This window comes from Anser brachyrhynchus (genome assembly GCF_964034855.1).
Source record: "Anser brachyrhynchus genome assembly, chromosome: 16".
In the NCBI taxonomy this organism is placed as follows: Eukaryota; Metazoa; Chordata; class Aves; order Anseriformes; family Anatidae; genus Anser; species Anser brachyrhynchus.
The window spans coordinates 15103624-15118651 of NC_137734.1; the positions used below are offsets into that span (position 1 = coordinate 15103624).

The window sequence follows — 15028 nt, forward strand, 5'->3', positions numbered from 1 at the left end:
CATTTCAGCACAAGGGAAAGGCCAAGTTTAGGCAAATGTGCCCACAACAGAGCTTTCTGTCTCCTGAAAACTCTTGTAGCTGTTCCTGAAGAGCTTGAGAGGTACCCCAACTCATAGTGAGCCTCTGAAAACTGGTGCAGATGATGGCTCCTTGGCAAGGCTTCACACGGCACCCTCCAAAGCCACTAGAGCCTGCCTTAGGCACAAGGGCAGGATTCCTGGGTACGCCCCTTTCCCTGCTGGCATCGTGGCTGGTGGGGACCCCCATCCTCCACATGCTGCAGCCCACCTGGCTCTGACACGGCCACCATAAGCTCGCCTCTTCTGATCAGCCTGAGGTCAGCACCAAGAGTCCTGGCCATGCAGGCTGCATCACCAGCTCTGAAACCGCTGTTCACCATGGGCTCCTGCCTTGGTCTAGGAAAGGGATGAGCTTGGACCTTAAGGCTATGGACCAGAGACTCTTCCTGGGGACCCCCCCCACCCACATACCCCTGCAAGCCAGGGGCCCTGCTCGATGGTCACACAGGGGACAGAGCTGCCTACCAGGCTCCTGACAGCGGTCAGCAGCTCCTGGGAGAAGGCTGCGAAGGTGCTGAAGGCATTGGCCAGCTGCTCCTCACCCTCCAGCTGGTAGTTGGCTGAGAACTTCTCCTGGGCAGCAATGTGGGCTTCCAGGTGGTTGATGAGATCTGGGAAAACATGGATGGTCTCCAGTGAGTGCAGGTGGAAGGTCAGGATATGCTCCCTGCCAGAAGCCATCATGCCCAGCTCTGCTCAAGCACCACAGCCAGCTCCAACCGCCTCCTGCTGCCCCGCATACCCACCACCCAGCTATAGGAACCCCTGGGACCCGTATTCTCTGCTGCAGACAAACCCAGCCTGTAGCAAGGACTCCCCCTGGCCACCCATTGCAGCTTCCCCCTCCCCAGCCTCTGTTCTGCCCTGACCTTGTCCACAGCTGTGTTCCGCCTTGGCTGCTTTCCTCATCTTCTGCAGCACAGCTCGGTCTGCATCCAAGGCCTAGAAATGCAGAAGTTATGGTCACTGACTGCATCCATACACACATTTCTGTAATCCACAGAGTTCAGCCCAAGCCTCAGCATCCCCAGGCCTGACTGTCCCGCCTGCAGGTAGGTAATGGTCTAGTGGTAGTAATCCATGAGTATCTTAAATACCAGTGAGTGAAAGAATCACTAAGAGAGAATCAGAAAATATTTTAGAAAAAGGACTGTTTAACAGCAGGAGGGGCTGGATACCACCACTGGCTTTGTCCTCTGGTGTGCACCACATCAACCAAGCCATGCAGCTGAACCCTTGTAGCAGAAGAGGATGTGAGTCAGGCTCTGTATGGGTCAGCACAGTAAAGACCATGTCATCTGAGGGATTTCAGCATAAACTTTCAGGTATCCAGAGAGCATTAAGCTGGAAAGTTATCTTCCTGTATTTTTTCCTGAACTCAGTGCAGCTAAGCAGGGATGTTGAGAACTTGAATTATGGACACAGACCCCAAGTTAGAAGTTAGCAGGTATTCTGCTCCCTGGGAATAAGCTGCCACCCACAACCCTTAGCATCGTCTCACCCAGATGTGTTTAGGACTGAGTTTTCGGGCCAAACCCTCAAATGGAGGTTTCTGGGGCTATCAGTGCAAGACGCCTCTGGAGCCAGCAGTGCCATGTTCATACCAAGCATTACAACTCAGGGAATCCAGTGTTGTGCTTCAAAGAGATCTCAGTGAGCCAAGATCAGAAAAGCAGCGTAAGGATAAAGCACCTGAAGTGTCTGACAAATCCTTTGATAGGGCTGTTGGAGCCACTCATATCCCCATGTTTGGAAAAGCACTTCAGGATAATCTGGGACCTCAAGGACTAACACATTCAACTTGAAAGCATAGTTATTGTCAGTGCCACCACAGGGCTGGGACAGTCCCTTCCTGGGCCACAGCTCCCTGCAGTTGTCTGAGTCACTGCATTCATCTCACAAACCAGCCACAGCCCTCACAGCAGGAGCCATGCACAGGCACATCTCAGTGTGGGCCATGCAGCAGAGTGAGGTTAGGACAAGAGGGTCTGCTGTCCTACACATCTTTCCAGAAGACAAACAAATATCCAAGGAGGACGAGCTCAGGCTAAACCCATCTCCACTGCAGACATCCATTCTCTACCTCAAAAGCATCTCCTCACCCTTCTTGAGTTGAAGACCTTTTGCCTAGATGAAGTCTGTCTCCTTTGCAGAAACTCCACTGGGGTGGCTTTCCCAGTTCCAGACATCTCTCACCTCTTCAACGCTGCAGCAGATTTTTAGGCCCAGTTGGTCTTGGCCTCTTCTCTTCCTCACCTGGCCTTGTATGTGGCACAGGGAGTGGGCATTTTGGAGCCAGCTGCCACTGAAACCCTAATCTCCAACCTGTCCAACAGCCTCCAGAGCCTCTTTCTCCCTCATTCCTCTCTGCTGCTGGCAGCCATCTTGACCAGGATGGCTGCCTGCCTTCCAGAACGTCCCAGGAGCCTGCCCAGGTCTCTTGTGATGCCAGTTGTATTTATGTGTCATATTTTATCAAAATTCAGCTCTCCACACAGAAATGCTCAAATCTCCCACATCTGTGGCCTTCCTCTTCCTTTCTCCTGATAATCCCCACCCTGAAGGTGCAACCTGGGTCCATAACCCATACCCACCTTTGTGACCATTCCCTGCCTGCTAGGCTGGTGCTGTCAGTCCAAGAGGCTTCCCTACTTCTGAGGAGCAGCTCCAGGGTGAGACAGCTACACGACATCCCCAAGGCCATCACCGACAGCCACCTCCACCTCGCATCGCTCCGTAAGCCCAGCTTCAAGAGGCAGGACTGCCTCCAAAGATCATGCACTGTCTGAAGTGTGTATGAGTACAGTTGCTGATCACAAGGCAGGAAACCCCAAGCTTCCCTGCCTGCCTGCATTTTCACCTGAATTTGCTTGCCTTGAAGACATGGGTCTGGTTCTACACTGGGCTGAGCTGCATGACTTTCCGTTTGGGGACCTGCCTTCAGAGCTGGCGGTGGAAAACCTATCCTTCCCCTGCAGCTCAGCACTCCTGCATGCCACTGCCCACACCACTGCTAGGCTCAGCTCACACCATGCCAGGGCTCTCCTTGCTCAAGTGAGGGCTTTTGCTGTGTTTACTGCTTTATCCCATACTGGTGCTGCTCCTGGTTACAAGTATTCAGCTGCTGAAGGCAGTTTGCACACGCCAAGACTATTTGCTTTTCCCACACCCTCATTAATAGCTGCTTGCTGAAGCATTGCAGGAGTCACAGGCATGGGTATTTTTGCCTTTCCAAGGTGACACCGAGGACCAGAAGGATCCTGTGGCTCCAGCTCTATCACAGCATGCCACTCCCTTCTCACTGGCTTTCAAGAGCACAGAAAGTCCCAGGCTGAGAGGGATCATCGGTTCACATAATCTGATCTTTGTCATAGGCTTTTAACACTCACAAGACAACCTTCTGTGAGTCTATAACCCGTGTGGGACTTAGTGGTCTCCAAAGATAGCCAGCCTGGGATGGAGACTGAGCACTCACATCACCTTTTGGCCATGCGCACCATCATGATGCAGCTAAAATATTGCATCAAATTTCCTTTTTCAGCTTGGGATGTGGCCTTGTAAGGGATGTAGCAGTGCTCTTCTCTGGTCCCAGGGCTGACCTAGGTCTTGACAAGACCCTGAGGAGCACTGGCTCTCCAGCAGGCAGCCACAGGCACATTTCAAAGCCTTATTCCAGCTTTCCGCTTTTTGGAGGTTCTTCTAGCCATCTGCCTGGTCCAGCCCTCCAGGGTTGTGTTGCCAAAGATGAAATATGGTCCCCTCATATCCCAGCTCACACCAGCCCTTGCTGCTTTTACTGCAGGCCTTGCCAAGGTTTGTTGCCACTCAGCAGTGGGAGCCATGCCATTGTGTTTTCTGTCCCCTCTGTCATGAGTCCTGAACCAAGAACTCTGCAGACAGCAATAATTTCAGCAGTGTACATCTTTCTCTCTAACCACAGCTTCCTGACATAACAGCTCTGTTTTAATGGACAGAAGTTTTAACTTTGCTTTGGGTAGAATAATGGAGCAACAATGGAAACTTAAGCAACACAAGGAAATTGCCCCATGCCCAAGGCTTCTGAGTAAATTCTGGCCTCCAGAGGGCTGAGAGAAAAGCCTTGGTAACCACCACTGACAAAATGATCTATGGAGTTGCGGAACCATTCAAAGTCTGCAAAGATAACTGACCCCAGGCACTGGAGGACTTCAGGACAGTGCAGGGGGGTCACAATCCACTGACAGACCCTGGTAAAGCCTTGGGCACCTTCCCTTCATCTGCTGAAACTACAAAATAACAAGAGAGGTGATGTGGTGGTGATGTTATTTATTTGGTCCCAGCACATTTATCAGACCAAGCAGGAGAAGACACCAAGGGGCATGGGGCCTCCAGACCACACAGGGAGCTCCACCACTTCCCTGGGCTCCCCAGGCATTGATCTCTGCTGCTCACTCCCTTGTGCACCAGCAGCCCCTTCCGCCTTCTGCCCAGCACCTGCCAATGCATATCAGGGTCTGGAAGCAAAGGCATTTGGCCCATGTAAGTTTTGCATTGGATGCTGCACTCAGCCGCCAGCCCTGACCCTTTCTCCATGGATTTTTTGAATGCATTTGGCTGCCGAAGGTCCCACATTGGTGTATTGCACAGTTCAACCTCGGACAAGCGAGGTAACCCTCCCACCACCCCAACAATTTCCTTTAATTCTGTTTTGTCTTTAGGGTGATACTCATCTGACTAAAGTGCTCTGTCTTCTCTTTACGGAGCAGTGTGAGCTGGGTATGAGACACAGCCTTCCCACACAACCCCTTTTGCATTTGTCCCCACTGGCCCATGCCAGTCCCCCGGCCACCACAGCCCCTCACCAGCCTCTGCCAGGCCTTCGCTCTGTGCCTTTTGCAACACGCACCGACACCCAGAGGTACTCACACCGCTCTCCGTTCATGGTGACAAATGACACGGTGATGCCTGTACGAGCACAGATCCTGCAGGACTGTCATGGGGCCAGCCACCCCCAGACCCCCTGGGGGTGCCCCCACTGTGGTCCCCATCCCCTGCTCACCTCCTCCAGGCTGCTAGCGGTGGCCTTGCAGTGGCCCATGTGACTGGTGAAGGTGGAGGTGGTGGGCGAGCTGAGGTCCTCCTGCACCTGCCGCATGAAGTCGCACACCGAGATGAGGGCCGCCATGGTGCCGCAGTGAGGCGGCGCCAGGAAAGGGAACTGCTGGTGGGAGCCGAGGCCACACTGGGGCCAGGCAGGGGAACAGGGCAGAGGATGGGGTCATGCTGCTGCCAGCAGCAAGGGCAGGGGAGAGCCCCTTGCCTTGCACACCCACAGCCCAGACAGGCATGCATGCTCATTGCATGCATACATGCACAGAGTGACACAGCTGCAAATCCTGCGATCCTAAGCTGAAGGAAGGCTGAGACAGACATGCTTTATTTCAAGTCACAGGGAGCCACACCCTAGTGGTTCAGAGGAGAGTGCAGCTGAGCGCAGCAGTAAGAGCCCAGGAGCTGCCTAGGGGTGTGCACATGGCATGCTGGTGTGCATTGGTGTCCTGGGGTGCACCAGGTACTGCTGAGGTGCACCACAGCTGCTGGGGCACACTGAGCACTGCTGGGGTGCAACACACCTGCTGGGGCACAACAAACATCCATGTGATACACTGGGCATTTTGGGGTGCACCATGTGCCACTTGTGAAGGTGATGACCCATGCAACAGCCCCTGCAGAAAGCTGGGGTGATGCTGCGCTAGGAGCAGTGGTCACACCCCAGGGCCCCGGGTGGGTGCTGCATGCCCTGAGTCCTCCACAGCGCACTTGCTCCCCTGCAGCCCAGGGGTCCCTGAGGAGCGGAAAGAGGGGGCTCCCTCTTCCTCCCCTTTGCCATCCTGGAGCAAACACTGCCGCCTGCCCCAGGGAGCACTGTGCCTGCCCCTCACCCGCACCCAGCTGTAGGGTCCCACCCAGAGTCCCCACCCCCTCCTTACCCTGCCTGCCTGGCTCTCCACAGCTGGATGTTTTCTCCCCAAAACTTGTTCCATTCCTGCTCCATTCAAAAGACAAACTAGTCAAATGTCTTCAATAACAACAACAACAACAAAAACCACTGTCACTTAATTTCACTGGAGATGCCACTGTCCCTCTGTACTGTCACCTCCTGCACTAGGAAGGAATCCATCCTGTCAAACCTCATGGTGAAACATCTTGACTTGAGATCCAGTTATGCCAGAGCTTGTGTCAGCAACAACTGTGCAGATGACAGGAACCCTGGGGCGATGGAGACCATGCTGAGAACAAGTCTCATTAAATTTACATCAGCCCAACACCATAATGCAGATTCATGCTGACAACCCTATGCTGACATCCCAGGGCTGTGCTACCTGGAAGGAAGGGCAAAGGTGCCTCAGGAAGGCTGCCTGCAACAGCGGGACCCTGGGGGAACGTCTAGGGAACCCAAGCAATGTCAGAGAGAGCATCCAAGGAGTTTTTATTGGAATTGGGTTGGAACTGGATGACCTTTAAATTCCCTCCCAACCCAAACCATTCTGTGATTCTATTGCTCTATTCCGGTGGAAACGAAGATCCAAAATGAAATTTGAAGCAAGCCTGATACCCAGCCCAGCACATGCAAAGAACGCTGTTAAATAGGTAGTGAGGCATGACCACCAGAAACAGCCTGTGTCCCGGGGGTGGTGCCACCATGTCCAGAGCTGACCTCTCTGTTCCCATGCTCTTGGAATAAAAAGAGCTCATGGTTACCTTGGCTATATTGTCCTTCTACTCCCCTTCACCCAGCAGCAGCACCCTAGCAATCCCCATTCAAAGGTTTTCCAGGTCTCACCTCCACCAGGCCCTCCCCTCCACCAGACCTGCCTTCCCCTATACAATGTGTTCTGAATTCCTCAGGCACGAGGAGGCCTGAGAAGTGCCAGGTATTGTGCAGCCAGGGCATAGATGGCTCTGTATGTCCCCATCCCTTCCAGAATGGCTCTCAATGGCAAAAGCTGTTTTCAGCTGCCGTGTCTGTGGGGCCAGCCCCATCTGTGATCCTTTTCCCACCATCCCCCCAAGGTCAACAAAGAACAATTTTTTTTCCCACAACTGTAACTGTCTTTGAAAGAGTTTGCCTTATTTAGTAGGTTGGTTACTTGGTTTCTTAGCATCTCATGGGGACTTAGCAAGAAACATGACTCCTCATAGAGAGGCCACTTCTCCATGCCTCTCACCCTGAAGGTTGTCTGTGCACCTGCAAGGTTTCCTTAAACTTTCTGATCTAGCCTCAAGTCTTGCAATAATCACAGTTGTCTTTGAATAGTCCCGTTCTGGAGACCATTTATCCATTGATGATCTTCTCACTGATGTATCCAGGCATAGTATAGATCAGTAAAACCAGGAAGACAGTCAGAAGAGCAACCAGGAACAGCACGATTATGTACTTCTTGTATCGCTTCCAGATGAAGAACACAAAGGTCTTCATAGGATTCACAAACCAGTTGAAAGAAGTTTTTGGCCGGCTGGAACATAAATGGATGAAGAGATCAGCAGAGGCTCAAGCCACAGAGCAGCACATAAGCTCCTCTGCACTGGTGCCCTGCCAACCTCACAGGCCACCAGCTCTTCCTGCTGCTTCCAGAAAGGATTACCCTGGGGGCTACAATAATTACAGTCCCTGTGAAAGCACTGTTGACAGCAGAGCTGACTCCTGAGCCTCAGGACAGCCCCAGCAGAGCTGTTCTGCACCCCCATGGCTAACAGGTATGTTCATATGGTTAAATGAGAGGTGCCCTTCATACAGGTGATGTTACAGCACAACTGCCCTGAGTACCCTCTTGAGATCAGCCCTGGCCCAGCTGCGGCTGCCACAAGTCCTGCTGGACCCACCCAAGCTCTGGGAAGCGCTGGCAGCCCCAGTCCTGCATATCCCACCACCTTGTCCTTCAATTGCTCTGAACTTCCTGATGAGCAGATTCTCCCTCTTCCCACACTGCTGCCAAAAACACAGATACCCCTGACACGAGCCAACCATTCTAAAAGGTGATGAATGCAGATACTCACTTAGGCTTTTCCAGGGGTTCAGGCTCTTTTCGGCCCAATCCAACAGGACTTTTCTCAGCCTCCTCCACAGTCAGCAGCTGGAACTCTGCTTCCACCTTACCCTGGAGGGGGAACATGCCTGAGCCACAGCTGCACATGCTGCTTCACAAAGCAACTTGCTAGCCATGTGCCTTGCCTAGACTGGCTATTTTTCTCCCAGTGCCACTTGGAGAGGAATTAACTTTTCCTTCCAGTCGTTAGCTGCAGAGTCTCTTACTTTACAACCAGGGGAAATTGTGGTCTGGCCGAAAACTAACCATTTGGCAGGGAAGACACTATATTGTAATGCGCTCCCCAGTTATCTGAATTTGGCTGCAATCTCTCACACTGGTACTGAAAACAAGTCAGCCATGGGGACAAGCAGTGGTCCACTAGCTGGGCCATCAGCAGCAAGTCCACTCAGGGATATTCATCACCTGCCTCTCTGGGGTTGGCAGAGACCCTAGGACATGCCTAACTTTCTGCTGTCCTGTCTGATTTATGGGGAGCCAGGTGCCTCTTGCATTGCTCCTCTTGCTGAGAACTGCTCTACAGGAAGCTCAGAAGAAGATATGAAGACACCCCCAGCACACCACTCCAGCTGGCACCTCTGGGTAGATGAAGCACTGGACTTGCAGCAGATGGGACAGGTCCCCAAGATCCTACATGACGTTCTGGGCAACTAGGCCGTTGCTGCCTCTGCAGGTTACATGCACACAAGACAGGTAGCCATGTCATGACAAAGGCATGTCACTGGCTCTCTGCTCACCTCTGCTAATGCCCTGCCTTACCGTCAGGAGGTACTTGTTCCCACTGGGGTCTGTGAACTCAATGTCTTCTTGTTTGACAGAGCTGCTCCACTTCTTTTTCTTCCTTTTCTGCTTGGCTTTCCTCTCCTCTCTCTCCTTGTCTTCTTGATCTTCAAGTCTGATGAAGGGCCACCAGCCACGCATGCGCTTGTTTCGGAAGATGGAGAAGCGAGGTGTAGCATTCTCCTTTGCCATTTTGATGGTGCAATGCTCTGAGCTCTTGGCCGCCCGCACCATGTCATGCAGCTTCAGCTCGATGGAGCCTGCAGGCACCGTAAAGAGAAAAGCTCATGGTGAAACCCTGCGGTGAACCTCACGCACCAGTTGGCTTGTCTCAGCCATGCTCCTACCACCACTAGCATGTCCCAGCTGCTGCAATGGTCTAACAGTGTATTGCACATTTATGGGTGGAGAACATGAAGCTCAGCATAGGAAAGGACCAGCCCAAGAGCTGGAGACTAAGAGGCAGAAGCTACAGGTCTTGTCTCCTCAGTCTGATGTGGCCAGTTTGGCTTGCATGTGGTACAGTGGGTTATTGTGAAAACAATGCCATGTTCCACCCTGCTCTCCTCACACACCAAACTCCTCTTCCCCCCTTGTTCCTGCAGACTTTAATAAGGAATTATAAAATCTGGAAAACTTATTGAGGTTTTCACCTCTGACCTATACCTGAAATAGCCTCAGTTCACTCCCCTGTTTGGCCTTCTACTGTCTTCCTTGGAAGGAGCTCCTGCCCCAGTTCAGCACTCAGGCCTTGCAGCAAGTAAGTCTTATCACATACTGGTCTGTATTGGCCAGCAACCAAGGAAAATGGGAATTCCCCCCTGTTCAGCTCTGGTGAGACTGCGTATCGTTATTGTGTCCATTTTTGGACCCCCCAACACAAGAGAGGTGTCAGCTAACTAGATCATGTAAAGCAACAGGCACGAGCTGCAGCAATGAAAACTCTAATTAGAAATAGGTAGAACAATTTGAGAATTATGAGAATGGTGCAGCACAGAAGAGGGGCCCAGAGGGATGCTGGGATCTCCATTCTTGGAGATTGTCAAAACTCCCCCAGACAAGGCTCTGAGCAACCTGATCTACATTGCATCTCCCTACTCGGAGCGGGCAGTTTGCAATAGACTGCAGACCCCTTCCTGCCTAAACATTCCTGAAACTGTGCTTGCCAGGAAGCACTGGTATTGCTCTCTAACACTTTCCTTAGTGCTCGAGTAGCACTGCTGAAAAAATCACCACTGAAAGCATCACATGGAAGTACAAGTGCTTGTTGGGTGTAGTCCCAGCAAGGCCTTGGGACAAGCATGCCAGCTCAGTGTGTTTCCGTGGGGCAGCTGTGCACCACTATGTTCTGCCTATCACTCACATGCCAAAAGGCAGCCCAGGTTACTGCTGAACTGAAGAGCTTGATCTGGCACTGCTGGTGCCTCGTCTTGAAGAGCTAGACCCCCAGGAAAATGCTGTAATACTCCAGCAAGGTGAGGGACAGCCACCCCACTCCCAGCAGACCATACCATACCTAGAAAGTCGTTAGCTGAGATCCTGTCATAATCCCAGACCTGGAGAACCAGAACAGCTGGTTCACGAAACTCTGATTCCTCCACTGAAAAGACAGAATCCTTCTTCTTGTAGGTGATCTCCTTCTCAGTTGGGAGATAGTTGAAGCGGAAGATGAACCTCCAGTTGAAATTGCCCTCCCCGGTCAAGGAGTTAAAGTGAACATCCGTCTCCTGCTTGTCATGGTCGAGTCCCTTTATCCAGCTGCAGGAGAAACTCAGTTATCTCCTACCCCTGTCATTCAGTCCCAAAGACAGACTAGAAAGATGGAGGGGCTACCCATGGGGTAGCAGGAAAGGAAGGGACAAACAGCCAGATTGCGCCAACACCTGACCACCATCTTTGGGGCTAAGAGCATTCAGTGCAGGGGCAGGGAGGGGCAGAGGTTCAGAGGAGGAAGTGAGGGGTGAGGGGCAGAGCAGAGAGCTGGACAGCGAGGATCTGTCCTCCTGCTGGCTCCCGTCAGACCTTTTCACGTAGATGTCGCTAGAAGGCTCTCCAGTTATTGGGTTGACATCATCAAGGATTACGTCGTCTGTGTTCCAGATAATCACACGCAACTCATAGCTGTGGGAGGGACACAGGGGTGGGTGAGACACCTGCTCTCATGCTTGGTGCCTGGGGGGGCAGATCAAGTCTACACCAGCGGAGCAGTAGGACCTGAACCCTCCTAGCCCTGTGGTACCCTGACAAAGCTCCTCTGGCCCTGCCCAGCCCAGCAGTCTCATTGCTTTGCACAAAGCCTTTGCTTTTTTGCTGGGTTACAGCCCTGCAAGACGAACACCCACAGACAAAACAAGCAGCTTATGCAAAGCTAATTCCTGGTGTGGTGCAAGCCCACCCAGCACCACTAAGACAGGGACACAGAAAGGCTTAGGCAGGAAGGGACCTCTGCAGTCTCCACTCCAACCTCCTTCTCTAACTTCACAGTAGATCAGATTGCTCAGGGCCTTGTCCTTATGAGTTACAAATATTTCCAAGGCTGAATATCCCAGCATTTCTCCAGTTCCTTGGGTCCCTGTCCCAGAGTTTCCTCACTCTCATTGTGAACTATATCTAGTTGGAGTTTCCCTTGCTGCAAGTTGTGTCCATTATCTCATGTCCTTTCACATGCACCTCTGAGAAGAACCCAGACCCGTCATCTGAATAGTCTCATTAGATCACTGAAAACAACAGATCACCTCCTTCAACTTCACTTCTCCAGGCACCCAGAGGACTTCCATTCACTAGCCAGAAAAGAGCTATGTGAACAGCTCAGACCTGGATTTCCATCTCCTCTATGTCCACCATTCAAGGAGTTTAACCCTGCCCTTCACGAGCACTTGTGCAGCTGAAGCACTTGTGCCCCACGCCAATGCACCAAGACACCATGCTACACCCAGAACTGAAGCAAAGGAGAGTGCTGTGTGCCAGAAAGCACAATCAGTCTGCATGGGACTTTGCAGCACATCCCAGCAGGCACAGCAGGGGACAGTAACCCTCCACATGGGCTCACTAGTCCCAGCTCTGCTCCCGGGGGTGCTACCTGATAGGCAGTCGTGGCTTGATATTCACTGGTGGTGGTGCAGGGACATCATTTGGAAACATGTCAATCCACATGTGCAAGGAGCCCTGATGAGAGAAGAGAGCAGAGAGGTTTCAGAAGACTGACCACCCTTCAAGGAGCAAAGGATTGGACCTGCAAGGAAAGCTTTCACCAGAAAGCCACTACTTGTCTCCTTCCTCCCCACCCCCAGCACTTCAGAGCTTTGTGTGACTGGATTTTAGAATGGGTTGGAAAAAAAAATTGGAACTACTCAAAATACCTTCTTTACCTCCCCACCCTGATGCCAAGAAAAAACATCTCAGCTGAACTGAGTCTATTTCAAACACAAACATCTTTCCAGCCTGGAAACCCCATGGGCAGCCTGGCTGCAGCACAGGCCAGTCACTGTGCAGAGCATCTTGGCTCTCCAGCTCCAGGTGCTCTGTGGTGGAGGAACCACCAGACAGGGCTCAATGTATGGCCATTGGCACCAGCAGAAGGAAACACCTCCTCTTGGAGCTGCTGTCCCACACTCCCTGCAGGCACTGCTCACATCCAGCTCAAAGTGTGGGAGCAGCTTCTGCTGTCTGAACAGCAAAGGGAGCCGGGACCCCAGCCCAGGTCCCCAGGTCAGGAGCCACCAATGTTACTTCCAAGGCCCTGTTCTACGGTGATGGTGACCTGGGAGAGCAGGAAAAAGACAAGAGGGCAGAACAGGGTTTTTGCAGGGGAGCAAAGGAGCAATGACAGGGGCTAAAGCAGAGGAAGAGGCAGGGAAAGGCAAGGACACTACCACCGACCATGGCAGAGCAGGTCCCTTGCCACCCACACAGTATCCTCATTGGAGCAGCTGTGTGGCCTGAGGAGAAAGGAAGGACTCTTGGCCACCAATATTGTGACCACAACATCAATGAAGAGAGGTCCAGGAGCTCCACTAAACTCCAAGGGTGGATCTGAACAAAAAACACACAAGGGCAGCAGTCCTCCTTCCATAGCAGGGCTGGACGTGCACACAACTCCAGTTGCCCACCCAGGCAGGGGCAGAGCATGGGACTTGTGCCACAATGAGGAGACAAAGGGACAACAGGGGACCAGCCAAGAAGCTGAGAACCAGTCACCCCAAAAGTCCTTGCCAGAGAAATGTCTAAGTTGGACAAGGAGACACATCTCACCTGCACGAGCCCAGGGTTCTCTGGGTTGTAAAGGGACCGGATCTCTACATGCTCTGGTACCAGCTTGTACCCACATCCTGGCATCTCTTCCCAGTGCTGCAGAATGTACAAAGCCTTATGTTCATCATCCACTGACCAGTTCTCATCTGCCACTCCTCTCTGGTTCCTTGCAGAGGCCTCTGCAGCAGGACAGAGTCAGGCAGAAGATGAAGGAATCTGGCTGGAAAGAGCTGCTTCAGGAAATTAGTCACCGGCACAGGTATGTATAGATGATGGACTGGGTAAACAAGCAGCTTCCCAGAAGAAACAGTCTGTGCTGCTGACTGACTCATTTGGCATAGAGTGAAGGCAAATAGCAGTTCAAGACCAAAGTAAAGCCCGCTGGTGGGGAGAAAAACAGGAACCAATGGGTAAGGACATACTAACCCACTCAGTCCCAGGTTTAAAGAGAACACCTGCCCTTTGGATATCACTCTGAAACCAAAACCATCCCAAGCAGGCCCTGATCATGACAGAGGTCCACAGGGCAGCCCTGTCCTTTCCTGAGTGGGATTTATTTCCCATTCATGACACAACCAACCCTTAGAGACCAGCAGAAAGCAGAGGAACACTGAAACAAGCAGAAGGTAAAGTTGTCTGAACACATAAAATTGTCCTGCTCTTTGCGCAGAACAGACACAGAAAGCATCCTTTCTGCAGGCAACATAGCATTGCCTCACAAGATCCAGTCATCCAGAAGCAGGCCACATCTGCTCCATCCTTTTCTCCAGGCTGGTCTCACTGCATGAGTATTTGTCACTGGAGGGAACAAGCTCAGAAGGAACAGTTCAGGAAGGTTCTGCATCACTGCTGGCAAAGGGTGTAAGTCACTATGTTCTTGGTCACCTGTGGTCCCAACTCTCAGCTTATAATTCCAGTAAGGAGGAAAAAAAATAGCAAAGGAGATGTGGAAGCTGCCCATAAGGAGGAAATAAATAGTGAGGAGCAGTGGGGTGTTACCCAAAGCACCCAAAACCACCAGAAGCAGAGAGCATCCCTGAAGGATGAAGCCATCTAGGAGAAGGAAAGGAGACTAAAAGTCTCCTCTTCTCCCCCCCACCCAATGTCTTGGTGATGGTGGTCACAAGCAGATGGAGATAAAGCTCCATAACAGTGTCAGCCACTAGAATAAGCTACACCTTCTCTGGCTGAACAAGGATCAAATGCCCATGCACTGCTGTGCAAGAGGGTTTACTTTGCAGAAGGAATGTTCCACTCACTGTCTGAGAAGCTGCTTTGGGATCTAATGGCCTGGATCACATCTCCCCCATTGCAACATCATCATCCACCAAAGCCAGGACACTGAGTGCTGAGAATGCTCCCAACAGTGACCCAGAAATATGGGCAGGGTGCAAAGTGGGGGCAAACAGCCCAACTGGCCTGGACACTTCAGGGAAGAGAGGCTGTTGGGTTGGGTTCCTAGCCCAGTTCACCACTGAGCACAGGAGTAGCCATGCCCTCTGTACCTTCAGGAAATGCCTCTGGAGGAACCTTGAAGATTTTATTGCCCACTTTGACCTCCTCCTGTCTGTACTCTGCTGCAGGTAGCGAGGTTTTCTTGCATAAGCTATCCAGGATCTGTGTGGGCTTGAAAGCATCTCGCCACATGTTGTAGCCATCTCTGTGTGGAAGGGAGAACACATATAGTTTAGACATGACAGGTTTTTTTCCATAGTTTAGGAGATCCCCTGTCCTCCTTCCAACACAGGCTATGCCACAAGCTCCCTGCTCAGAGTTTCATTGGGGAAACCACAGACACAAAGAAGCTTAATGAATGAAAAGCTTAACGA

At 52.0% G+C, this 15028-nt stretch overlaps 2 protein-coding genes across 5 annotated transcripts in view; both read right to left on the bottom strand.

Moving 5' to 3' along the window:
- LOC308178729 (arf-GAP with SH3 domain, ANK repeat and PH domain-containing protein 1-like) overlaps positions 1-5960 on the bottom strand; it is a 27167-nt gene extending 21207 nt beyond the window's left edge. Inside the window, exons 1-3 of the mRNA XM_080557761.1 lie at positions 5120-5960; positions 951-1023; positions 547-692 (exon numbers count right to left, since the gene is read on the bottom strand). Of these exons, the coding sequence (XP_080413887.1) occupies positions 547-692; positions 951-1023; positions 5120-5245 (345 nt within the window). The 5' untranslated portion in view covers positions 5246-5960. The remainder of the gene's footprint in view (positions 1-546; positions 693-950; positions 1024-5119) is intronic.
- Positions 5961-6143: 183 nt separating this feature from the next.
- The window catches only part of LOC308178728 (fer-1-like protein 4), a 40843-nt gene continuing 31958 nt past the window's right edge, over positions 6144-15028 (bottom strand). Inside the window, exons 38-45 of one of the 4 annotated variants that reach the window (XM_080557758.1) lie at positions 14705-14859; positions 13200-13378; positions 12028-12113; positions 10971-11069; positions 10465-10706; positions 8928-9208; positions 8119-8219; positions 6144-7577 (exon numbers count right to left, since the gene is read on the bottom strand). In XM_080557758.1, the coding sequence (XP_080413884.1) occupies positions 7397-7577; positions 8119-8219; positions 8928-9208; positions 10465-10706; positions 10971-11069; positions 12028-12113; positions 13200-13378; positions 14705-14859 (1324 nt within the window). In that variant the 3' untranslated portion in view covers positions 6144-7396. Of the gene's footprint in view, positions 7578-8118; positions 8220-8927; positions 9209-10464; positions 10707-10970; positions 11070-12027; positions 12114-13199; positions 13379-13401; positions 13581-14704; positions 14860-15028 lie in introns of those variants that run through there. The other 3 variants (XM_080557759.1, XR_013939935.1, XM_080557760.1) reach the window with 3 other exon arrangements.